General features: G+C 35.9%; 1 protein-coding gene across 10 annotated transcripts in view; it reads left to right on the plus strand.

Moving 5' to 3' along the window:
* The window catches only part of LOC124166676 (microtubule-associated protein futsch), a 78,500-nt gene that overhangs the window by 42,597 nt on the left and 8,930 nt on the right, over window positions 1-26,973 (plus strand). For 9 of the 10 annotated variants that reach the window (XM_046544313.1, XM_046544316.1, XM_046544319.1 and 6 more), the window contains 3 exons: window positions 2,217-2,382; window positions 4,544-4,734; window positions 7,651-7,881. In XM_046544313.1, the coding sequence (XP_046400269.1) occupies window positions 2,217-2,382; window positions 4,544-4,734; window positions 7,651-7,881 (588 nt within the window). Of the gene's footprint in view, window positions 1-2,216; window positions 2,383-4,543; window positions 4,735-7,650; window positions 7,882-18,077; window positions 19,690-26,973 lie in introns of those variants that run through there. The other variant, XM_046544321.1, reaches the window with a different exon arrangement.

Genomic DNA, 26,973 nt, shown 5'->3' on the forward strand with positions numbered 1-26,973 from the left:
TTAGCGGAGCGCAGACTCGCACTGCGAGTTTTGGAAAACAGGAACACGGTGCTCCCGTGAATGCAGCTTGCGCGCAATCGCTTCCATTTTACGAAGGGGATTCTAGCGGAAATAATTAGCCCAGTTTATCCTAGCATTAATGCAGTAATTCCGATGATTTTGCATCCGATTTTATTTTTTTATAAAGATTGGGGAGAAAATTGAGCGAGAGTAAAAACCATGCGTGGATAATCCGCAACCTGGATAAACCGCAGCCGGATAATCGGGAGTCTGCTGTACCTCAATATCTGCTAAAGTTTTCCTCATCTTTAGGCAACTATGATTAGCTATGTGAGGTTTTTATAATTGGTTAGGATATTGATGAGGTGAAGTGGGAGGGTGTAGAAGGAAAGATAAGGGCTACCTCGTGGCTTAGATATGGATTCAAGGATTGAAATAATATCCTTGCTGATGCTGTGTGAGGAGGAAAAGGAGAGATAGTAATGACATGTTTCTATTCATGTTGGGAGTTATTTTTTGTATTTAAAATTCAGATTTTGGCCTGCTTAACATTATTTCAGAAGGAGTGGTGAATAGTGAAATATATGTCTTAAAACAAAATCCGTTGATTGGCCAACTTAAATAAAACTGTTTTCATATCAGTTCACTTGTAATTTAGCTTGTATTAACTCATCAGGCATGAAGTCAGTGAGGGGGCTTCAATCCCCCCTCATACAAAATTCTTTCACTCGTGGCAATTACCGTCATTAGACCACTAGTCCAGTGGAGCCTATATGTACTCTCGCAATCCAGTTTTTCTTATGCATAGTTTCATTTCCTAACGTCTGACAATAACCAGCGATGAATTTAACTTACAGTACTATTAGGTAATTATACTAAATATATAGCTTATTTAATGAAATATATGGTTTTCCGATGTGTGCAAATTGACTAAAAAATATCAGTGTAGGCAACCCTCATACCACCCAGGCATCAGGAAGCAAATTTTCTGATATGCCTGAACTGAATTATGGCTCCCTCTCCTTTAAATACCTATGCTTTAAGAGGTGTTGCCTGCATGCAAGAGAACAATTTGGAAACAGTAACTTCTGAATATTAGTGAACACATAATGTTACTTCTATTCTTGTTTAACTCATTTTAAAAGAGAATGGCAATGCAGCCAGTTCCTGTACTTCATATACATATTATTGGATATAACCAGGGGGCCATTATAATGTTGATTATTTAAAGTACAGAATTGGTATGAGGTATTATCTCATGCAGAAATATGTAATGAGTGAATCATTTAGATCGATTCAGCTGGGTTTGTTGAGATTCTCCACCACTCAGTTGGCCATTTCATCAAGGAGAATGGTGTACATGCCTAGTAATAGCAGCATCATTGTATGGAATGGTCATTCCTTATTTGATAAAAACTGGAGCTTTTACAAGTTATTGATACAATTTTGAGTCAATGTTATGATAACGGATTAATGGCTTTTTTCAAGGAAGCATTATTTTCATGATCCTTTGTTACATGCCTGTGTTGTCTAAACAACAAGAACTTTTTGTGCCTCGAAGAAATAATTTTAAGTTTCATGTTGCATTCATTGTCAAGCTAGTTCATGTCATGAGAATGACTCCATTATGAATGTTTAATGCTGAATTTTGTTTGACTTGTGTGACAATTTTATTTTTGAACTAATAATTGACATGCTGTACATTTCATTTTGTGTTATTGTGATGTGTATTTATTCATTTATAATTCATTTATTTTCCATTTTATTGTGGGTGAATATGAAAAATATATAGTAATCAAGTTATTGAAATTTTTTTCTGAAGGCTACCTCCATTACCATGAAATGTTAGCCATTTTACTGGATGAATTCCAACTGCTGCCTATATGGTTATGCATATTTTTTTATATTTCGATTTCCTTCTTAATCTACCTCATTTATTGTTGCAAATATCTTGTTTTCATTCATATATTGTGGAACCATGGTGAAGCTATCTTCCTTTTATTGATAAATACATTGGAATCAATCAAATCCACAATCTTGCTTATTGAGTTAAACTAAGATTTTCTTCAATGTTGGGTGAAAATTATAAATAATTGAATTTCATGACCTTGTTTTACTTAAATCAAACAGTTAAACATATTTGAGTTTACACATGTTTTAGATTCAATACTTTGAGTGATTCGCACTAATGATGATCACTTTATTATTTACTCCAGACTGGTTCACCGGAAAAAGAAATTTACCGTGATCCAAATGTGGTTCGCTGTGAAGATCATACCGAGGATGACTCCGAAGTCATTGTTAAGTCCCACACCACTACCAAAATGCTCTCCCTCTTTAGACAAATGGAAGAGAATGCAACTAAGGATGAAGTACCAGAAGGTTAGTATTCTCTGGTTTACAGTAGATTGGTAATTGAAGCTGTGAATTTCAAACCTGGGTAAATTTAACATTTTGCGTGCCGTGAACGTAATATTATGTCCTGTTAATCTTTCTGAGGGTTGCCATGGACATAATATTATGTCTTTCTTTTTCATTGACTTTGTTTGTGTGAAGGTGAAATATTTCGCCTGTGGTACTTATCCACTTTACTGCTTAGTGGTTTTATTATTTCAAAAATCAACTGCTTGATGGGAAAAGAGTTCTTTTAATGTCTTGAGGACGAAAAGTCTGCTGTAGCTACCAGCACCCTTATCTCAGTGCACTTTGTGCGAAAATTCTTTGGAGGAAAGAACCGTTTGCTGAGGGTGCAGTGGCCCTTTTTTGTCATCCAGGATTTTGAATGCTATGGTTGGAACAATGCTTTTTATGATTTCCATGGTTTAAATAGTTTAAATTGAGTGTAATAAAAAAATATTATGCATTTTATGGTGGTACATCATTTGTTGCAACTTTTTTTATTAAAAAAAACAGTAGGTTTTCATTGTTAAAATATGCATTTAAAATTAAGCAATAAATGTCATTCGACTCATTCATGAAGAAGAGCAAAGTCCATTTTTATTGAAATACACAACGATATAAATATATTTTTGATGCTAATGTTTAAAAAAATTTGTGAATTTAGTATAAATGGCTGGATTTTTCAGTAGGGCTTTAAAATTAGTGGCCGGCTCTCAAAGTGTTAACTCGTATGGGTTAATACACATCCATATAAATATATTTTTGATGCTAACGTTAAAAAAAAATTGCGAATTTAGTAAAAATGGCCGAAGTTTTCAGTAGGGCTTTAAAATTAGCAGCCAGTACTCAAAGTGTTAAGGTTGTTGTTTTGGGTGTTCACCGCTTTCAGCACCAGCTGGCTTCTTAGTTTAGTTTTTCAGCTTTCGCTGTGGCACCTTGCTGGTATACCTCTCTGCAATAATGAGTTTTCAAAAAGTTTCAAGTTGCCTTTAGATACTCTCCAATTATCTTTAAAAATCCTTTGTTAAGTGGGTGAAACCAAAGCTTGCATTAGAGATCCATCAAAAGTGACCATACGTCCCGGTTTGGCCGGGACCATCCCTGGCTTTACGGCTTTAGAGGGAGTCTCGTCGATTTCTGAAAATTCTCTACAGTGTCTTGGTTTCATGCAATAATTATGGTCAATTATATTTGATAAAAGTTTATCACAGAAAATGTAACACAATATGAAAATTTGAGATTTGAGTTCAATTTGTCAAAGAAGCAAAAAAATATTTGAAAAATAAAATACAGTGCAACCTTGATAAAATAAGACCCCACTGTGCTCAAATAAACACTCGCTTTAGCGAATTGTCACTTTACCAGAGGTGGAGCAAATAATAGCCAATATACCTATTGCGAACAGTTATACAGGAACAGGAGACGTGCGGCGACAGAGAAATTTCTATCCGATAAACGTAAGCACAAAAAGGCAAATGATTTTTCCTCTGTGGATTTTTCGCACTCCAGTTGAAAGGCGATGTTTTTTGAATTACTAAATTTCCTTACTTAAAAAAACAACTAACTATTCAAACAATTTATAAGCGCCTTGCTGAATAAAAATCATGCAAAGCATTGCTTTGTCAATCATTATGCCAATCCACAACCAACAAAGCCATAATAACTGTAATAGCAGGGGTCTCGCAATAGCCCGTTCTCGCTTTAACGAGGTTCCACTGTATAACAAAAAAAATAATCTTATTTTTTATATATCCATTTCCATGGAGTAAGGCTATAGAATTTTGGACTTCACTGAGGATCTCTTTCCTGCCACCTGGACCTTAGATGTCCCAATCAAGGCCAAAACATTTATGGCACACAGAGATGAGGGAGACTAATCCGTTCAACCTAGTTATCTTCCTCCCTCCCCCACCAAGCCTGGTATAAATTGATGTGATTGGCCTTTAGAGTTCACCTGATAATGATGTCTTACATTGAAACCATGGTCGTGTAAATGTTTGAATAAATGTTTCATGTGATAGCACAAAGTTTCTTCTTTTTCATTCTTCATAATGAATCACTTTCACAAAGTCACACCTCAAACCACCAATTTTTCCTGTAAATTACATATTTGTTTCAAGGCTGATTACATTTTCTCATGCAGGTCCCAAACCTCTGAAGAGGTTCACTCCCCCTCCGGATTACACGAGGGACTCTGAGTCGGAGGAGGAAGAGGAGGACGAGGAGGATGAAGATGAAGAGGAAGAGGAGGAGGAGGAGGAAGGACAGCAGCAGCAAGAGGATCCGAATATCGTCCGAGCCTCTGACAAAGTCGAAGACGAGTTCCTGAAGCAGGTAAGCACGGAAGCACTGTTAGCCTTTGCTGATGATACCTTTGACCCAGGAGAGGGCACGCGGCAAAATGTAATGTTAGAAGGCACTTGTGGTATCATTGATACTCCAAAGAAAAATTTTTTTTTCTCTTTACTTGGAATGATACAGTTATGTTGTGTTTAGAGATGTGCGAATAGTATCCACGAATCCTCGAATACCTCAAATACTAGAAAGTATTCGATATTAAAGATCTCGAATAATTATGCTAAAGGTACTATCTTGAATACTTTGAATTTTGCATCATACACTGTCGCATGCATGTTGTTGGTAGTTGACTCAGAAAAATGTAGAGAACTCTAGTCTTTTAGTGCATGCAGTACCGTTTAGGCAAGTTGACGAACTACATCAAATTTGTGGGTTAGAGCGGTGAAAAGAGTTCGACGTGAGGAACCGAAATTGATCGGATGAAAAAATCCAAAAATCCCCGGTTTCCCCCACCAGAACCACAGTGCCATTGCAGAATGCTTTGCGCAATTCTAGTATTCTAGGTATTCGAAATTCGAGGTATTCGAATATTCGAGGAAGGATTTAATGTTCAAATTCGATATTCGAGTTTGAGAAATCTGCTATTCGACCAATCTCTAGTTGTGTTCTTTATTAAATAGGTCCACCGAATTAGATTGATACTAAATCAATACCTCTGCTGCACAAACGCCCAACAATCGCCTACCGAATCAAATCCGCTCTTCTAGTACTACTAGGGCTACGGGATGAGTGGATTTGATTTGGTGGGCCATTGTTGAGCGTTTGTGCAGTGGAGGTATCTAAATATTTACTTTTACACTTTTACCATGAAATTGATAATGGGAGATATGTATTCAACTGAAGCTTTCTAAGTACAATACTTGACGTTCGGCAACATATTTGATGTTAACTTTACAACTTTGGGTTTCAAGGAGTGAAATATCTCATTAAACCTGGTGAATGTAATGCTCTACGTGCTAAAAGAGAAAAAAAATAATTAGCTCTCATGAAAAGATAAAGCTCAGGGGGAGTCCTATGGCTCAGAAGAGGAACGTGGAAGGGCATGTGGGGTGTAGGTGACACTCCAGAACACTTTAACTCGTTCCGATCCCAAAGAATGAAAATTTTATGGGATACTGGCAGTATTTTGTCAAAATGTATGAGACCTGAAGGTATAAGAACTAACAACACTGTAGATACCACAATGCACCTACAATTTGTCAAAGAAGATCCATGGGGTGTCATTAACACTCCACGCACCCTTTCCCAGGTTAACAAAATGTGGCAGCAGAAACTGTTTGCTTCAACCCTTTTACTGCCAGCCCATTTCAGGTGGGATGCACGAAGACTGCCAAGACTATTTTCTGGAATTAGCAACATTTCAGATTTAAAAAATTTTCAGCTACTTACATAATTTAATTTAATATGTCTAGATTTTTTCCCAATTCTCAAGCTACATATAGATCCTATAACCATAGATAGATTATGGGGGTTTACATAGATTACAGCCGTTGAAAAGGCCATAATCACGAAAAAAAAGTGAAATAAATCAGGCCGAAAAACGGCCCCTGGCAGTTTTCGCTCAACCAGCAAGGGCCTATATATTGGCCCGGTGGCAGTTAGGGTTAAACAGTAGCAATCCAAGAACAATCTAAGGAGGTTGAAATATGTGGAGGTGCTGTTTCAGAGTTTCTAGCATAATCAAAGTTCCACCATCTTAGTTTGACAATTTCTGGTCTCCAGCAGATATTTTGAGGTGGCTAAGTTTTGTTCCGAAAATGCACTACATTAAGTGGAAAATGCTAAATCCATAATCACTTGTATATATCAGGTGATTTTTATAGGAGTTTTTCCATCATTCACAATACTTCTATTAATGTGTAAACTCTGTGTCCTGTTAGCCATTTTACTGGTACATATATCTTTGAAAATGTACTTTTTTACTGTAATTTTTAGATTTCCATTGGATATAATAAAATTAAATACCAGTATAAGTGCAGGGAAATGACTAGTTTACACTCTTATAATTTTATTTTGAGCTGAGCTGGTTGTAGAATGTAACCGTAGTGATTGATAAAAAATTTTCCCTGGGAAAAGATGTTTGAAGCTTAACTTTGCGGAGCCTACCAATGAAGTAAGAAATAAAAGGTTTAAATTGTTCATTCCATAGTTTATTTTAATGAAATAACGAGTTATGACCAAAATTTTCACCACATAGTAAGCATTGACCCTTAAGGGATTGTCAATGTTTTGGTCAAAGTAGTCGTGATTAATCCTACCCAAACACCCCCATTCCTGTCACACTTCGCTCGATGCTTAGAACTAGTGGTGCCCCCTCCAGTATATTACAACCTCCTTGGAATAATCAAAGCGAGTCCTCAAAGTAAGATGCAATTCAGGCGATATTCTAGCAGTAAATTTTCACAATTAAGTTGCACATATTTTCATTTCAAAAAACAGCCAGAACTTAGATGTGCACCTACTTAATTATTAAGTTTACCTCCTCCAAGCCATCATTGAAGTAGAAATAACATATGGAAAAAAACATATTTTTCAGTTTGTATTTCTAACACGTTGCGTACGGATGGCGAGAATTCTCGTCATTTTTTTCCCGAATGTTCCGGACGGATGACGAAGATTCTCGTCATTTAGGCGCGTCAACCGAAACAATTTTAAAGCGTACAATACATATTCGTTAGTACGTTTTCAGTTGTTGTTCGTTATTCATAATGAATTGATGCATCATTAAGGTTGATTGCGTAAATTTATAATCTAAACATTAGCTTTTTAACCATGTTTAAACCAAAGGCATTACGCCCTAATAGGCACATATTTTCAAATCGGCGTTCCTAGGAATTTAAATACCCCGGTACACAACGTGCTAAGAAAGCTGACTCCATTTTCATATTCCAGGCATTATCACAAAATGCTGCCCGTGCCAAATCCCTGAAGGCAAAGTTTGAGAGGTGGGAGGCGGAGATGGAGAGGAAAGGGGAAGGTGCCAATGGAGTGATTGGAGATGACGAGACCCCGAGTGTGGACACCACAAGAAACCTCAGAGCACGATTTGAGTCCTTGCAGAGTGAAGCCAAAAACACTGCTACCCTAGAAAGGCAAAGTCGCCCACGAGTTAACAGATTTGTGGTGAGTCCATTTTCCATTCTTCCTTGATTTATTTTTATTTATTCCCTCTCAGCCAGTCAAATGCATATTTATCATTCACTAATGGATAACAAAGAAGTATAGTAAATCTGAAAAATGTGTTTCCTATGCCCCCTTTGTAAATCATTTTGTTTTTATCGTACTCAATTTGATCATATATTAATTGTGATTTATAAATTCCCTAATATGGTATTGGAAACAAAAAATATTTGCTCATTTGCTTAAATAAATTCTATTTTCTGAAGAGTATTAGGAGCATCAATCACCTTAATTAAATATTCCTTATTGTGATGAGTGTATAATATCAGGTTTTACATCTATATGTGAGTGGCTATAGAAATGAGAGTTATGGTAGATGAGGATTTATTTTGAACTTTTTTGGCATTTCAATCAAGATATGCTTCTTGTGATTGGCATGCTGAGCTGGTATACTTGTGCTTTCAGTTTTGTGCATAGTAAATGCCATTTCTTTGGTGTTTCCTAAAATTTAATGAGCTTATACTTTGAAAAAGTTTATGGTAATATGAGTTGCAATTTAAGTTTTTGTCTGAATAGTGAAGTAATTGAATATTACAAATGATGTTTGTTTGGTCGTGCTGGTAGATTTTAATTATTTTTTATTATTCATGTTTGATTACTGTATTTGACGGCATGTAAGACGCACTTTTTTTTCCTAAATTTGGTCTCAAAAAAGTTATCTGCGCCTTATACGTGAAGGACACAGGTTAGCTTTCAATACTGAATGCTATTTTTAGCCCGGATTAAGGTCTAGGCACACACAAATTTTTTTGCATCTGCTATAATTATTTTATCAGGTGTAACTAAATTTTTGCCAGCAAAATATAGCTCAAAAGAGAGAACTAGGATGGTTTCCTTCCGACTCTGCACCGTTCCCGTCAAAAAGTAAATGAAACTATTCGCGCTCAGTGCAGAGAAGCGGGGAGTAGCACATAGTACATCATAGCACTACTCGTTCAATGTATGATGCCTGACACTCAGCCGAAACACCTGTAGGTATCGGTGCTACTCTGTATAAATTTGTTGGTATCAATGCTTAAAACTATTTGTTTAAAAAAATACCCTGGAAAACATGACTACAGGAAACAAGAAATTAACCTATACGATTCAGTATAAACAAGGAGTGTTAAACTATGCCAAAATTCATGGAAACAGAGCAGCAGCAAGGCATTTCGGCGCACCACCTAACGAAAAATGATACATACTTGGCGACTGCTAAAAGATTTAAGTCTAATTTCATGATAGGCAATGCTTTCCTTGAATCTGTGATTTTTGTTGTTTCTGGTTTATTTTGTTTTATGTTGATTGCTTGCCGTTCATTAATTTATTCATTATTGAAATTTACATATCATATTCAAAATAGCTTGCCGTTTGTTAATTTTCCTTAATAAAAATGTTTGGTAGTTGCATTCAATGATTGTTAATTTGGCTTTTACGAAATGTGAGAACTAAAAGAAAACACATTTTAAGTTATTGTGGTACCCCGCTGTCGCGCGGATTATTGAAACTTTTTTCCTTGTGTGTGGCCTTCTAAATAAGGGTGCGTCATAATAATAATAATAATGAATTTATTGGTGCCAATAGATATGCAAAAACATATATAGGACCCGTCAAAAAAGATAAACACTTACACAAGAGATTCTGAATGAACAATACATAAAAGAATGTTACACAGTTACAACAAAACAATTAAGAATTGAGGAATTCCTCAATAGAATAAAAGGTATTGTTTAAAAGGTACATCTTTAATTTAGAGGAGAAATTTCCTTTCACCTTTTCATCTTTTAATGAGGCAGGTAGGTTATTATAAATCCTGCAACTCATGGTGACCGGACCAGTATTAAAAATACAAAGGTTATGTTGTCTCACAGCATAATTGTCTCTGCTTCTCGTGTTATGATTATGAATATCAAGATTCTTTAGAAGTGTCAAGTGAGAATGGTGATTTCTTATAAGCATCGCAGCACAATAAATATAAATACAAGGTAGGGGAAGGATTTGTAACTTTTTAAAAAGATTGCGACAGCTGTCTCGTTTCCTAGCTTTGCAGATGATTCTGACTGCCCATTTCTGTAATTTAAAAATACGAACAGCCTTAGGGGATAGACCCCAGGCTAAAATACCATATCTTAGCCTGCTATAGATATGAGCAAAATAAATAGTGATAGCTGTTCGTGAGTCGGTTAATTGCATCATGCGTCTAATGAGATAGCATCCAGATGCAATAGAGGATGAAATATGATTAATATGAGAGTCCCAGGACAGATTTTCATTAATGATGAGCCCAAGAAATTTGGTGTCATTGACAGGTTGAAGACTGACGTCTTCAAATTTTAAATAAAGGCTGTAATCAATTATTTTTTGAGCAGATATATCCATGCATCCATTTGAGCAGAGCATATATGCCAGTGCATCTTATATGCTGTCAAATACAGTAATTTTATTGTTTCACTTCATCAGAAATATAGAATTGCTATCTTTTGACCATTTATCTTTATTTGATTAAATTAGCATGAAGTATGACCCTGAGTATTGCTCCTTAGTCATAAGATTGCTCTTTCAATGGTGTGATTTTAATTTTTATGCTAGAATATCATAAGGAAGTGTTGTATGTGTTCTGAATCTGCATGATAGAATGTGAAAATATTGTTCTTTTTTGCACACTGCACCTGATGTAGGTACCTCTTAAAACACGTCTAGTTTGTAACCATAATCTTTTTCTGTATTATACTAAATTATTCTAATATCAGCCTATGTAGTAATAGCTTGTACCCAATACACTGGTCGTCTCTTTGCATTTTGGAAACCACACACATTTACTCTTGGAAATGGAAGCTTTTTAACACCTAATGGCATGTTGAAGGTACATTGACTGGATTGCTGTGAAGTTATTTGGAAGACATCGTCGCTAAAGTTGGAAAATTAAAATAGTCTGACTCTGTAGACTTATCCTGGAATATAATTTGATCATTAAACTGTATATTTGTTAATTTTTTTCTTTTCCTGTTTAAACTGTTAAAATTTACTGTATAAATGAAAAGTGTTAAATTTGGAAAAATATATTTTTTCCCTTTTAAAAACTAGAAGTCTTTTGGTGAAATAAAAGGGATGCACTTGTTTGCACGGTGGCTTTGGCAACATCCTTATGGTGCTATTTTGTTAAAATGCCTGTAATCATGATAAAAATCTTCATAAATTTGTAATTGTAGGTAGTAAAATATGCTAATATGCTTATTGATGGTGTCAGGTCTGGTGATGGCTATCCGCAAAATGAAGCATATTATGGTATAACTCAACTCAAGTGATAATTATCATGATCATTTAATGTACATTTTAATTAGGGATGGGTAATATATGAGAGGAATACATGTTTCAACCCAGTTCTTTCGTTGAAAGGAAAGGTTTTCAAAAAATGGTTCTCTAACTTATTCCGAAAGATCTTTAATGGAGATATCTAAACTGCAGAAGAATCAATGTAATAGAAGGTTTACTAGCTTTTTTTTGGGAACTTGATATTATGTTACCTTGACTAAATGATGGCTGTATGAGCCATTAAAAAGCTGCCTCCATGTACATAATGGCTTTTAAGGTCATCCAAAAAAGAGAATCTCATTTTTAGTATGCAATTAAAGATGCTGGTTATCTTATTCTTTGTGCTTACATCACCTCTTTATGGTATGAATGGAGTTAGAGGAAAATTAGACTGCTCATGTGGCTTGCTGATCTAAAGTACTCACATTGTACCCCAAGAGATCTGGGTTTATATTGAACAAGGGTAGAACTTGAATAACTGTCAGCTAAACTCTACAAAGAGAAAAACTTCTTTCTTATACAAAGCAAGACTTGTGGGAAAAATTGGTTTATGGAATCTGTGAATTGTATTGTTTTCCCATGCTTTTCCATTTCATCTTGAAAAGATGTATTAATGGTGATGGTTTTTCTATTATGAGTTATAGAATTGTCTTTAAAACCATGATCAAAGCCTACGTTGTTATTCTCTTCTGGCATTAAATTGCAGGACATAAATATACTTCGATCATAAAATGCCTTGTAGCTATCCACATTTCGTAATAATAAACATTTAACATCCACATTAAGATGTCATTTGATTTGTCATTTGAGAGAGAATATGCATACTCATGGATCAAAGAAATGTCGGGAGACACATTACCTTGACTCTTCCAGTGTTACTCCGGTGATCATTGGCGTCGTCAGCATCAAAACTTTGGGGGGGAGAAATGGGGTTATATTAAATTTTTTTATACAATTTATGGGGGGACAAAACTGACTTTTAAAATATTGGGTGGGATGCGTCCCCTATGGCCCGTGCCGCTGATACTAACCTTGGAATGGATCAAAGAAAGGGTCTTTGGATGAACTGGGCGATATATATTTGGCTTTCTCTTATGAAAAGGACAAACAGAGGAATGGGTTAATTTTGGGCAAACGATGGACTTCCCACTGTGGGTAGAGTTAAAAAAGGGCCTAAGTCATTAATACCATCCTCGCAAACCACTCAAATAACTTCCCTTGGTCACTAACTCATGTTGTCATTGCATAATTACTCAAGTTAAATTCAAGCAGAATGAAACGTTAGAAGGGAGCCTCTTCTGATCTAGGAATGACTTAGCACCATTAGGTTGAATTTAACACAAAATGTATCCGGTGTTGGGGTCAGGAGGGGGAGAATGAAATATTATGTGACTATAAGTCAGTCGGCTGAGTCTAAGGTTCCTGTGTCGTCTTTATAGAAAAACACTGATGAAGGTTCACCACATGGCTGCTTCATTTGAATCTTACTAATATATTATGTCAATATTTGCATTTTTGCAATTATATTTCCATAGACAATAGCGAGGTAAAGAAGCTACTGCTGACCACAGTGCATGCCACTTCAGTGGGTGTTAGAGATCACTTCTAGGAATTCTGAATTTCTTTACCCTTTTACTTGTTCTGTTACTGTCAACAAATGTAGGCTTCAGTCCAACATTTGATATTACTGAGCAAAAATTTTGTACCTGTGAGGGATCATTCCAGTGATGGCTTTTTAAGACCAGCATTGTGATAGCTCTTCACATTGGTACCAATCACCTCACCATGTTTTCACTGAAAAAAGGAAACTTTCTCAAATAAACAATTAATATTACCCTGGATAAGCATACTAATAAGACAGAAAAAGTCTTTTGCAGTTGAAAATTTAGCTGTTTGAATGAAAAGTAAGAGCCAGAACTGACAACTGGAGACAAGAACTAAAGCCAACAACCAAATAAAAACGGAACAAAGTGGAACCTATTGAATTATTGAGTATTGAATATTTTGTTCTTTGAACGGTTTTGGGTAACATTTCTTTTAGGAAAGAAGTATGAGGCTAATGGAGTTAGTAATGATCCCTTTTTTTAACCCATTAGTGCATAGCGTCCGATATATTGGACGTGTGCCATGTCTCACATAAATACTTCTCTAGTCGATAAATTCAAATATTAGCGGGGGGGGGGGGGGGGGGGGGGAGAGGGGGGGTGAAGACAGACATCCATTTGAACTTAATACAGTATTAAAATGTAGCGCAAGTCAACTGGAGCCCATAACAAAATAAAATACACTTCTTCGATATATCGGACACTATGCACTAATGGGTTAACACCCATTCTATGCTTGGAAAAAGTTATTTAAGTTTTTCTCATTCATGATTACTTGCCAATGAGAATTTTGGTATGACTTCCAATGGGATCAGTACACTCAACTTACTGTATAAGCACGTGTAAGAGCCGCACACGTGTCAGAGGTGCACCCCTATTTTTAGTATCGAAGCTAAAGAAAAAAAATTTTGCGGCATTTTTTAAATCCTTTCATGCAGTGTTGCAGACGTATGCCTGGACTTATACAGTTATTCAAATTTCCTCTTGCGATACTAAAAATTTACATGGCATTTTTTCAGCTAAATTTACGTGATATGTATGGCTCTCAGAGATAAGTAGGTATTTACTTGTAGTCTTAACCTTCAAATATCCACAAATAATGCCCTTCACCTTATACTCCGGATCCAACTTCATCGAAGAAATTGAATCTGAATCAGAAATTTTAAATCAATGCTTTCGTGAATGCATCGTCCCATAACAGGGAGTAGAAAGAGTTCCAATCCTCTCTTTGCGTATGCCGTTGCTCTACTATGCTTGTCCTACTCATGAAAATTTTTTTTTAAAAGCTCTCACGGGAGTATTGCAATAGAATTGCAGCAGTGTAAATTTTTAAGGCAAAACATGACAGGCACATAGCATGAACCTTTCCAAGAGATTGAACAACAATCGGGGGAATCTCAGTGCTGTAGGATAATAACCACGTCATTAATTTCACGGAACCACACTGGGCCCTCCATCAGCCAATGCCTCTGGCAATTTTTTTCTTTCCAAGACCCCACAGACCATAAATCACTTGCCTCAAAGGAAAATATCAAGTTACACGGGAACAATGGAAACGTGTTTCATCCCTACCCCATCTCCCCAACTGGCTTTTTTTGGTCTACCAGGTTCAATTCTCCCAGTTTCTGGAGGCCAAATGCTAGGTGAGTCACCTTCTGAGCTTTAAGATATCTCGATAGCTTTCGGCAATTGTATGATTCGATGACATGCAGGAGGTTCAAAAAAGAATGAGACCTAACACGGCACATATCTGACAGCATTTAAGTTTTTTAAGCATAGCATGAGTGCATTCAAACAAGACGAGACAGACTGGAAACTTCAGGCAATGCAAACTGCGTATATCACATTGCTGCGCCTTCGCCCCTTCGCTTTGAAGGCAACTACGTCATATGCAAGATTGGATGTGATCTTCTCTTGTACTGGAGAAATTGGCTTGATTTTATATCATGGTTTTCCTTGCTCATTGCTAAGGTTCCATGTCATCGGTCCATCCTTGTCCTATCATATGGCAACTCACTCCATTGTCATCCACAGGGGTTTGGGAGTTGTACTGGAGGAATTGGCTTGATTTTATATCATGATTTTCCTTGCTCATCTCTAAGGTTCCATCTCATCTGTCCATTCTTGCTCTGTCATTTTCATGATCAGCTTCCACGTTTTTGCTAATGTTGATACCTCTGTTCTATTCATCCCATTGGCGTTATCTGTAGGCAATATTATCAGTAATGGTGAGGAATACATCTTCTATTTTCAGCTGCATCAGCTGAAATATTCCTTGTACTTACTTCTACCCATCAAATTGTTCCCATGAAAGGCATGAATCTGGGTGCTGGGGTGCAATTCAGACCCTTTGATGACAGAGATAGCAATGATTTTTCCAATCCCATCTGAAGATAAAATCTTAGGAAAGAGGTTCCATTCTTGTGCTAGGACATTTTTTTACCCTATAGTGAACAAGTTTTCATTCTTAGTGGAATATATACTTGAGCATAGTTTACTCCCTGTCAAATAGTAAAAGCTGGGCTGAAAAGTGTAAATTAAGCTCTTTAGTTTCTTTGTCTTGCTATCCTGTTCCATAATATATATATATATTTTCATACAAAATAGCATAATTTATTCTAAAAAAATCTGTTCCTACTATTACAGCACTTCATTAAATTGACCAGACTTAGCCACCTACATTGACTACCTACATAAAGTTCACGGTTGCCATTAATACTACATGCATTAATGCCTATGGTGTTTGGAATCCATTGCAGCCCATTAATTAACCAACTATGTCTTAGCATCATTTTCTCTTTTCACCTACTACATAATTAGACTTATATTATAGGATGTTAGTATGAGAGATATGCAAGTCATTTTGTAATGTGAAATGGATTTTCTTCCAGTTGAAAGATGAGAAATGTCCTGTGAAATAAGGGAAAACTGAGTTAATAAAGGCAATTTTTCTGATAATTTTGATAAAAATATAATTCTATCAGCATTTTACGAGCTATAGAATGTCAATACTGGCAACAGTGAGGAAAATATTAGCCATGGTGTTGTTCACCAATTTTTTTCATTGTTGATTGCAATTGAGTTAACTAATTAAAAAGGCCATTTTTTTCATTTTATTCGATCTGAGAACTTCTTCTCAAGCTATTAGTGGATAAATAATGATAGCTTTAACACTTTCATAAAAAAGTTGATGATGTTACCCACTCCAACCTAGTGACTCACAGCTTCTCAGCTAGTACTCTCTTCATCATATATACCTCGCATGGATTATTATTATTTACACTCTTTTGAGGAGTTACTTCCCTCAATGAGCCAGGAAATGATTCAGGATTCAATATTTTGTCATTTAGGAGAGTTTCGTTAATTTGTAACAAATTTTCATTTGCCTACAAGCAGATTTTTTTCTCATGTTGCACATATAGTGAAACATTTTTGGAAGATACCCCTATGAAAAAATTGTATAAACCTGTTTCAAAATTTTATACAATTTATACAATTGCCATGGTAATTGTATAAATTGTATAAAATTTTGAAACAGTTTTATACAATTTTTTCATAGGGGATAAGCTTATGATCAGTGCTAAACATAAACATTTTAGGAGACTTTACAGATCAATTATTTTCTTACAATATTTTGTGTTAAGGTTTTTGGTGTGAAATGAGTTCCCTATTACTTATTTTTCAGCAATGTACTTTCTAGTAATTTTCATGGATAGGTTTGTGAACTAGAATGGCATGTTACATAATTCCCTGATTGATGTTTTCAATGTTTCTTGGTGCTGTTTATTGCTTGCAATATACATGCCTAATTTTTTTGTTAATAATTTGATTTTCATTCCATTAAAATCCACCTGTTGAAGCTTTCTTCTATGTTCATTGGCAAAGGTACTAATTTTACCCTTTTCTTTCCAAAATTCCCCCTTGGCTTGCTTTTGCTTATGCAAAAAATCCTCTATCAAACTGTTCTCATTAGTCATTGATGTTTTGTAACTTTCAATTGTGTAGCATTTTTTGCTATCAAATAATAGGGATTAAACTTATGAATCATCATGTGGTAAACTCATGAGAATTTCATTGAGTGATGGGATATCTCATAACACAAAACTGATCTCTGAATGCTGACATCTTGTTCAGTGATTCCCACTTTGTTAATATAGCTGAACTCAACTCTTCACAATTGGCTTTGAGCTATCTATTTCATGCACAGAATAGGTGTAAGTGATGGCTCTTCAGTTCCTGTCCAAATTTGTCCATCAGCTATTGCTTCCTGGTATTCAGATGGTTTCATGCTAATCCTCCTCTAATTTTAATTAGGTTAATAGAATTTATTCCTAAGAGTTCACAGTTTTGCATGCTCCTTTTTATGCACTAAAAAGTAAGATTTTCTTGTCACAAGCATCTTGATATTGTCTGGGTTTAAAAGTGATTGCACTCATAATTTCTATCTGGCCAAGACATAATTTGCTGGGATTGTTCACTAATCATCCAGCTCTAGATAGTGCCCATTTATTTTGAATTCATTCATTTATATTATTCATTTATAAGTATATTGCAGCTTTCTATTTCTCCTAAGTCAATTTCTTTAGTTCCCTCATATACCTCTTTATCTGCCCTAAATATGCTCTAATCTCTTGGCCTTCCATGGGGTGGTTCTACTTCAACTTTACCGCCCATGAAATTTCTCACATCATCACTTTTCATATGACGTGAATTTCTCAGAGAAACTAGTAAGGTGTGCAGAATTTATACAAAATTGCAATATCATTCTTCCTTGTATCATCCTGCTAACTGCCTCCGTAGATTGCTCACCACTAGTTGTACTTATGTTTTTACATTTTACTCAGTAAACTGTAATTTTCCAACCATACTTATGTTGGTAGGGTACCGAGATGAATGGTATTATAGGAAGGGGAAATTTAACTTCCCAGCTGTTTAAATTATAGTTGAGTGAATTTTCTCAACAGAATTTTATTTAAGATACAATATGGATAGGTAGGGAAGTACATTTTTGACTGACTTGAAGTGGTGGTGATTTAATAACACTATTGCGTTATGCATGACGTTTTAATTGGTGTTGTTTGCTTGCATCACTAGTTGTCCGAGTTAAGTAGTTTGCATGCCACTTCTCTTATCTTTATATGTGGGTGTTCAGTTACATTTTGATGAAGTGGAGGGGAAAGCATTTTTTTTGAGGGAATTACATATTTTGTTCTCTCTTTCAATCCCACTCTGCGATTGAAACAGTGATTTCGGACACCCTCGACCCAATGGAGAGGCTGGTAGCAAAAGATGGGAGTTGAAGATATTGTGGAGAAGTGAGCTAACAAAAGTTGAGTCAAAGGCACTTGCCATACTTGAACATATTGTGATGGAAAGGACAAAGAAAGAGGGTAGAAAATGTGATCCAAAAAATGATGAAGTTGTTTTGATTCTGTGGAATGTTATTATGTGCATACATATAGTATTTAATATTAAATTTGTATGATATATGGTATGAGCAACTAAAAAAAAAACTTTGAGAAATAATGGTTAAGTTTCTTTTGAGAAAAACTATGCAGACGCAAGATTTGTGGAACTCTATTTATTTATTTCATCTCGATCAGTAGTTGTGTGAAGTCATCATCTACATTGTGGCGGATTATATTTCTACAAACTGCTCAAACTTTTTGGACCCATTTTCTGGTCATTGAAGTGTTAGCACATTTGTGATGGCATAAGACAGCCATTTGGGTCCACCGTCTTCAGTTGCTTACTACTTTTTGTTCTTGTGTTTATTGTATTTTATAAAAAAAGAATACTCATTCTCATATGTATAGCCTGGCTTTCTATTCTGGAGGATACTCTCCTGTGTATTAACATAGATTTTTGTTTGGAAATCAAAGGAATGGATTTCTGTGTCATCATAGAAATATTAAATAGTTTTTGTTAAACATGTTGATCCTTAATTTTCATGAAAGCTCCACGGAGGGTCTAAGTTCATTATCCATATCACTGAGTAATTTTCATTGAAGGAATTGCTCTTTAGTCCTTGGTACTCATAGTGGGTTCCTTGATGTTTTGTCTTGTGTTTTAAATAGCTCTCTATATCTGTCTGGGCTAAAAAAATGCTCAGTGTGTATTGTATGCCTTCATAGTGGAAGAAGTGTATTTGTTAAAATATTTGATCAATCTAATGAAGCTTGTGCAATACTGTAATACCGAAAGCTCTTTGGTCCTTGGTTTTTGGCACCTATATTTCAGAAAGGAAAATGTTACACCAATATTTTTTTTAAAGAAGATCGAATATCATGGAACAAATGATTTCAGAAAAAAAGCCTTTTTATATTGACATTGAAGGCCTTTTTGCTGTCTTCCTAATTCAATAAATTGAAATGAATCTTTTTTATGCATTCTATTCTCAATTTATAGATTACCACTATCTTAATTTTTGAAGAATTTGCATTTCTTTGGAGATTCTTGCAAACTTAACAATTGTTTGCATTTTGTGACATGGTCACTATGATGCCTCAGTTGGATTATTAACTCATTCAAGAACAGAACTCTTAAAGTAACATAAGGTGCTTGTGAAGTTGGCGTACATGAAATTAGAGATGGTATATTTTGGTGCATTTTGATGATGGCTCTGACCACTTAAAGATCCTTTTGTCATCCAATATAACTATTCAAAAAGTAATTTTATAAACTGATGCATTTTAGTATGTATCAATTTTGTACCTCGAGGAATTGCTTTGTATCAGGTAAAATAGATTACTGCCCTCAGAGAAATGATGGAAGATCAACTATTTGTACTATTTATATGAGTTTCAATGTGAGATTTTGTATTTTAAAATACACGGTATTAAAGAGTCGCCATGAAGACAGCCAATTATTACTGGATTTGTATAGGTTCAATCTCCAATACTACCTAATTTTCAAAGGATATTTGTCTATTTTGTAAGCTCTTGAAAAAATTTTCTAGTTCATTTAAGCAATTATTTTTCTGATACTTTGGGTGCAATTTATGGCTCAGTAATTCGTAAGGTAGTGTGGTAATATGCCTATCAGACGACCAACATAATTTAGTTTGTGAGAGCTACTAATGTGAAAGCCGTACTTTATATTCTTCTGTTTGATGATATGCATATGTTGCTTATTACCTAACAAATATTCTTGAGCATACATATTGATCATTTGAGATCAGGTCCATTTGATGGGACTCAAATAATCAATCATTTTATCCTCTTGGAATTTTTATACTTTTGATAACAATAATGACATTATTTCAAATCTTTAAAGGTGTTATGCTTTTACGTATCAAGAGAGTGTAGCTTTTGAAGTTACCAGTGATGTACCTACCAAGTGGATTTAGTCAATAATAAGAGAATTATGTCGATATGATGTATTTATAGATGAATTTATCATTCTTCCTTCACAGGTAATCAAATAAATTTTCATGTAACCTAAACAATGTTTTTCCATGATAAATAGGGACTGTTTCGTCACTTGTAATGAAATATTTGCTCATTTTATTACCTTGTCATGTAGTACCTACTTGTATGATGTATTTTGGTCTTTTCAATATAAAGAGCATAATAAGAATTTCGTAGATATTCTTAAAGGGAAACATTTAAATGGTGTATCCTGTTAGAAAATCATTTTAGCTTTGGCACTTGTTTAATATAGTAACTCAATGTGAACATATATTTGCTATAGTTAGGGATGGGTCTGTTCAGTTCTTCAGTTTCTTGGTTTTAGTGGTTCTTGAGCTTAGAGCAGGAATTAGACTTGAAGCCAAGATAGATTCCCACAGAAATTATTAGCGTGAAATCCAATTTGAAAACTTTTCTTGAGTGTAATTTACTTTAAACACTTCAATAAGTATACCATCTGTGGGTACACCCTTGGCAAATTTCTGCATGTTTTAGTTTATGTGCTCTTCGTTTGGTGGTATCTACATTAAATGCCCGTGTCCTAGATATTCAATTTCTAATGTAAGAGGCCGTATTTCCATTATCTAGCTCAATATCTTGATAGCTATTTGACATCCAATAGATGTTGACAAGTCAGTGCAAACAGTTGCATTCGCATAAAATATTGGATCAATAATTGTGGCCCAAAGATAAAAAAATAATATTGATAAGAGGGATTGTCGCAAAGAGACATAGATCAGACGTGAAGATATACAGGACATGGTGTAAACTAAGATGATTAGTTATGCACTTTTCAGTGTCAAACAATGAAATATGCAGCTATAACACCTCAATCAGCCTTTTTTCATCCAAAAATACCTCCAACCTAATGTTTGATATGCAGTTAATACTTATGGTAAAATTGCTTTGTTGCATCCACTAGTGGGAATGAATTCGGTCAGCATCCATGGAAGATTTAAAGAGAGGTTTCATAGATCCTGAGATAACTTGATGCATTGTATTCTGTAGTTTTCATAAAATCATAATATGAATAGGTTATGAATGTTAAATAAGGTTAAAAACATATTTAAAAATTATAACTGAGAAGTAGGTGTGAGAAACAATGCCTGGAACCAAACCATAATTGAAACTGTCAAAAAACTGAAACCGACCTGTCCTTATAGCTATAATCTTGTAATCATTGTGTTCAATTTTTTAAGGTAGCCAGCCATGGTTTAAATGTCAGACACGATTTGTTAAAATTTCCCACCTTTGTATTAATTCAGGCATGTTAAACTGAAAGCTATGCAGAATGTTTCGTAGTCATATGGTGAAATTCATTTTTTAGCTGTTAGTTTTTTGGGAAGCATTTTTTTCATGATTTTTTTTACTCTCTCTAAGGTCTTAATCAATTATTAAAATCCTGTTTTTTCACTATTGAATGGCGAAATGGAAATGTGATGTTTTGGGTAAGTAAAAAAGTGTAAGAACAGGATTGTGTTTAAAAAAAATCAAAGCTTCATTTATGTTTTGGTTGTAATAACTCAGTATTTAAAAAAATTGAAACATGCATTATGGACACTGCATTCATTAGTTCTGGCTCTCCATACTCCTAACTACCTAATTTATCTGTTATCAAGCCTTACCTTCCTATTTGTTTATTATTGCTGTACTTGTCCAAATGTAGCCATCTATTTTGTTATTATTATTGATTTATCCATTAATTGATGTTCCATTTGATTTAAAAAATTTGACTTTCAATGTATATTTTGTTTCTTTTGAATCTAAACAGGTCTTTGGGATGTAAGACCTTGTTATATGATGCATTAACTGGTTTAGAATTGCTGATTTTATTTTTATGATACATCAATTTGAGAAATAACAGTATAATACTTCTCGACCTTAGATAGTTATACCACTTCAGTTACCAGTATTTTATTTGAAAATTCACGCAATCTCCCTTCAGGTTCAGACTGCTGTGGGACGCAGTAGTCATATAAATGTGGTTGAACATAGTAGGTTCCTCCTCTAGCCACTGCCTAGAGGTGGTGCTGCATTCAGCAGCCTCCCCCTGATGGGAGTGGATGAAAGGAAAGTAGATGAAGATGGTGCAGCATCCATTTGGGTCCTCTGCAGCTAGAAACTATGCTAGAGGCCTTCCTTGTACAGTGACTCAAAAATATGGTACTCACCCAATGCCAAGATGTGGCAGTGCTAATTTCTGATTAAAATATAGGCAGATCTTTGGGGGGGGGGGGCACGGGGGCACGTGACCCTCCCCTCCCCCCAGACCCTTAAAAAATATGAAAGGTTTTTAATACAGTACCTACCATTATCATTGCGTTTGTTTTGTATTACGAGGTATCCTTGTGCCCACCCCAGAATAAAATCCTGGGTATGGCCTTGCTTGTGCCCCCTCCCTCCCCAGAAAGAAATCCTGGATCCGCTCCTGGATAGAGCACTACCCAGGTGGCGCCAATCCCATTTATTTTTCCTACTTAAGGTGTCAAACTCCATTTTGAAGTTACATCAGCAAGTGGGATTGTGGAACACTGTAAATGTATGCATTTCTTACAAATGGCATGCCAAAGGGTTTGCTCTGATTGTAATTGGTTGCCTAAGCTGTTGGATGGTCAGCCATTTTTCATGGCAAAATCCACCCTTCCTATCTGGCGTGGGTCAAACTCTGCATTGTGTTAAAAAAAATTTGCCCGTGATGGCATGACCCACTTTTCTTCTGATTGCACCACATAGGTTACCATGTATAGTAAAGACACACTCAATTTTATGTCTCTAGCTTCTCATTTCGTACTATGGCAGCATTCAGAAAATGAAGATAATGTAACATCCCTGAACCTAAGTTGCGGGTCGTATTTTACGTGGGTCCATCGGTGTCGGGAATCAAATACCAAATCACATGTAAATTTAAAGTTTTAAGTATTTCCCCAAAGTATATTCCATTTAAAATCCGAACAGATCAATTCAATTAATTAATATCAAGTAATTAATTTTTTCATCTGGAATCATAGGCGCACCCAGTGAGGGGCAGCAGGGTGTAGTTTCCCCCAGAAGCAAAAGTAAATTTACTTTAAAACTAAAGTATTTTTTTTATACCCAAGAAAAGTGATATTAGTACATATAAACCATGTAATAATACTGAAAATATTTTTTCGAGCAAATCATTTAGTAAAACAAATAAACTACTGTTATATATCTTATGGTTTCTTTAACCTTTTATTTGTTACAACATGAACGACCATGGTTTGCCCCCCTCTAGATTTGGTCCTGGGAACACCCTTGTCTGGAATAGCCAAAATTTAAGTTATTACCAATGCTCTGGAAGAAGAGGAGCCGCTGGTCCACTCTTCGACTCCTACTGATGGCCACATATGACTGCGCAGTCAGTGAATAGCTATAGAATAACCAATTGTCAGTAAATGACCAGTGAGATACTGATGAACCACTCTGACTGGCTGACCACTGACAAGTGACAATAGGGTGGTGTCCTATTATTTTTTTAATTTCCTAAATCGAAAGATTATTACTCCTGAAGTACGTATTTCATGGTTTTAGATTCTTAAATGACGATATCTATTTTTTACTATTAAATGAAAAGTGAAAATTTTCAAACGCGCGAAAATGCGATGGCTAAGTATGAATGCTGGGAAAAACCAGTTTGACATCATTCTGGTTCCTGCTGTTGGCGTGTGAGGTGACCTTGGGGCGAGGCTTTGAGTGCTGATACGACGCAGGATGCTAGAAGGTAGCAGAGTACCCTGCTAGCACTTGGCTTAGATAAGGATTATTAATACTTTGTCAAACGAAGAAAACTTTCCGACCTTAGCCAGTTTTAATAGGTGATTATTAAGACATGTTGCCCTGAGCTCTGTGCCTCATGCATGCATTGGTAATCTCAGATGATGTAAAACTCCTATCTACTCATATAGAAACTAGGTCCCAGTGACATCACGTGGAGTGGAATCGCATGGGTGCCAATCTGGACTTTTTCAAATGAGGATAAAATTGACCATTGCCATTCGTCTAAACTGGGATTTCTAAAGCCAAATAATTTGTATATTACGAATACACTAATGGTGGGTAACGAATCACAATCAATGCCTTTTGTTTTCTTTGATGAAGGAAACTACCCTATTAGCCCCAAATTATCATGTAGTATTTGCCAGTCTGTGTGGCTGCTGGGTTTTCCCTTTGCCTGCCGAGCTGGAGGTTGCTGGTATGAGCCCTTCTAGGGTAGATTTGTACCCCAAAGTGCAAGAGTGTCTATTATCATCCATTCTTAGAATTTGAATTCCAGGTATAAAAAGCTGTAATGAGTTGGTTATTAAGCAATATGTAAATAAAATGGTGTAAAGGTATATATTAATCATTCATAAGTCTATGATGTTTCAAGTCAATTCTTGACTTGGAAATGCAGATTGAGTTGATTTTAATGCATTTTAAAAATGAGCAGAAATTTTATGGATTACCAGCGATTTGCTCGGTTCATAATGTCTACATGTCTTCAGTATGACTGACTTTGAGGATCTTTAGTTAGTCTCTTGCCCAATCAGCCTGTGGTATCCTTCTTTAGGTCGTTAAGTAAATCTAAAGAGGGAAGGGGAGAGAAAAAATGTCTTTTTTATGCTAACTTTGGAAAATTTATTACAGTATATTCCCTTTTGCTTGTGTACCTATTTTAACACATTCACAGTTTATTTTTATAGCGCCAATTTATTGTAGTTTGGTGAGGATGGAAGTTCTTTTTTTTGTCTATTTTTTTACACCAATTGGCATCAGGCAGCTCCCTGATCAACACCAGTGTGATGGCAGTTGGCATCAGCTGTGGTGAATGTTTTAAAAAGTGTCCACCCTATGATAATAGTCTGCTCTTTCTTAAAAAAAATCATAAAAAACAAATGGTAAAAACAGTTAACACGAGTACCCTGTGGGAGTGTGTTGATCTAGTGGGTAGAGTGCATGGCTGCTGATGGAAGGTTCCTAGATTCAAATCCTAGGTGAAGCTTTTGTACATCTCCAAACACAAAATATTTGAAGTGCAAGGTGGCTGAGGGATATGAACAGCCTCCCACACCTGAATGGTCAAATTTGCTCACCCATGCATTAGTTTGGAATGATCTCTACCATCACCTATCAATAATAACCTTGGGTGGAATCATTGAGGGAGTCGTGAGTTACCGTATATGTCTGAATATAGTCCCCCCTTTTTTTCCAAAAATGCCCATGATAAAAGTTAAGGGGGGTACCATATTCAAACCCATTTTTTAAATTTTTTACCGAAACTCAAGCCTCAAAATTTAGGGGGGAGACTATATTCGGAGGAATACGGTAATTTAGATGAATTATACTCATGTGTGTCCACCTTGAATCCAACTCATAATAGTGCATTCAGCCACTTTGCTTGGTGATGATAAAGTCATGATCACATGATACCGCCGCACCAAATGTAACAATGTGGTGTTTGACAAACTTATTCTCCTTCTTTCTGCTCTGTTGTGATTAGTCTCTCTTTGCTCAGTAAAGTTGCGAATAATCATGGTCACAATATCTTTTCGCTCCATCCCATGACCTCACTGTGAGCGCATGCTCAGTGTGGGGTTAAGAGAATTCAGTGGACTGAATGTATGCAGTATGTTATAATCCCATATTTAAGAGAGGGTAATATCGCAATACATCAGTAGAGAAACTCGGAACACTTATCCATAGATTCTCATTGGGGGTAGCAGTTCAGCAGGGGTGGTGGTAAAGCTGCTTTTGCATGGGTGTAAAATGAGTTGTGTGGTTACTAGAAGTGAAGTCAACGTCAGCTGTCAACTTGGAGATGAGTGTATTGATGAGATGTCAGAGCACAACCTTGGTCAGGTGTCAAGCACAAGGCAGTATGACTGAAGTGCCTCCACCCAGGAGGCCTATTGCAGCCTGGTGACTAGCAGACAAAAGCTAGTGAATAACAATAACTAGACTCCACAATTCTAATACAGTGGAACCCCGATTTATCGTTCCCGCATTCATCGTTTTCCCGCATTCATCGTTCGCCGCTCCTGGTCCCAAATTAAGTTCCATAAAGACAATGTAATTTTTTCCCGCATCTATCGTTCCCCGAAGTATCGTTTTCCCGCATTTATCGTTTGAAGATCGCGGTCCCGTCGAATAATTTTCCCGCATTCATCGTTTGATAAAAATGAGACGAAGTGTTTACTACGTGTTATTTATGGCTAATTACGACAGACACATAGTTTGAATCTTCCCCAGGACATTGAAATGCGATAGGGAGAAGCAGAGTGCCGTGGGATAGTTACATAAGCGCATTTCCCAAGATTCGGTATCCCCCCTCCCCGGTTGAAGCTTTCTTCTTCTCCGAAAAAAAAGGTCCCAGCTCGATCAGGGATCGTATTACGACGACCTTAGCTTCGAAAGAAAATATCAAGTTACTCGAGAACAAAAGAAACCTTTTTCACGCCTCCCCCTCTCTCGACCGCTAACTTTTTTTTAGCCGACTCGCTTCAAAGGTGGAGGTCAACTGCTGCATGAATCACCTATTAGCCCAAAAGGTATCTAAAAATGAATTTCGGCAATTGGTATTATACTTTTATTATATTGAGATATTAGTGATGTGCACGTAATTTAGTAAAGATTGATACCAAACACGACGTATTTCTAACGTTATTTAAGCATTTTAAGCAAGGAAATAGTTGGAATAATACGATGGTGATTTCTGGCGAATATGTACCGAT

Source organism: Ischnura elegans, chromosome 10 (genome assembly GCF_921293095.1).
Source record: "Ischnura elegans chromosome 10, ioIscEleg1.1, whole genome shotgun sequence".
Taxonomy (NCBI): Eukaryota; Metazoa; Arthropoda; class Insecta; order Odonata; family Coenagrionidae; genus Ischnura; species Ischnura elegans.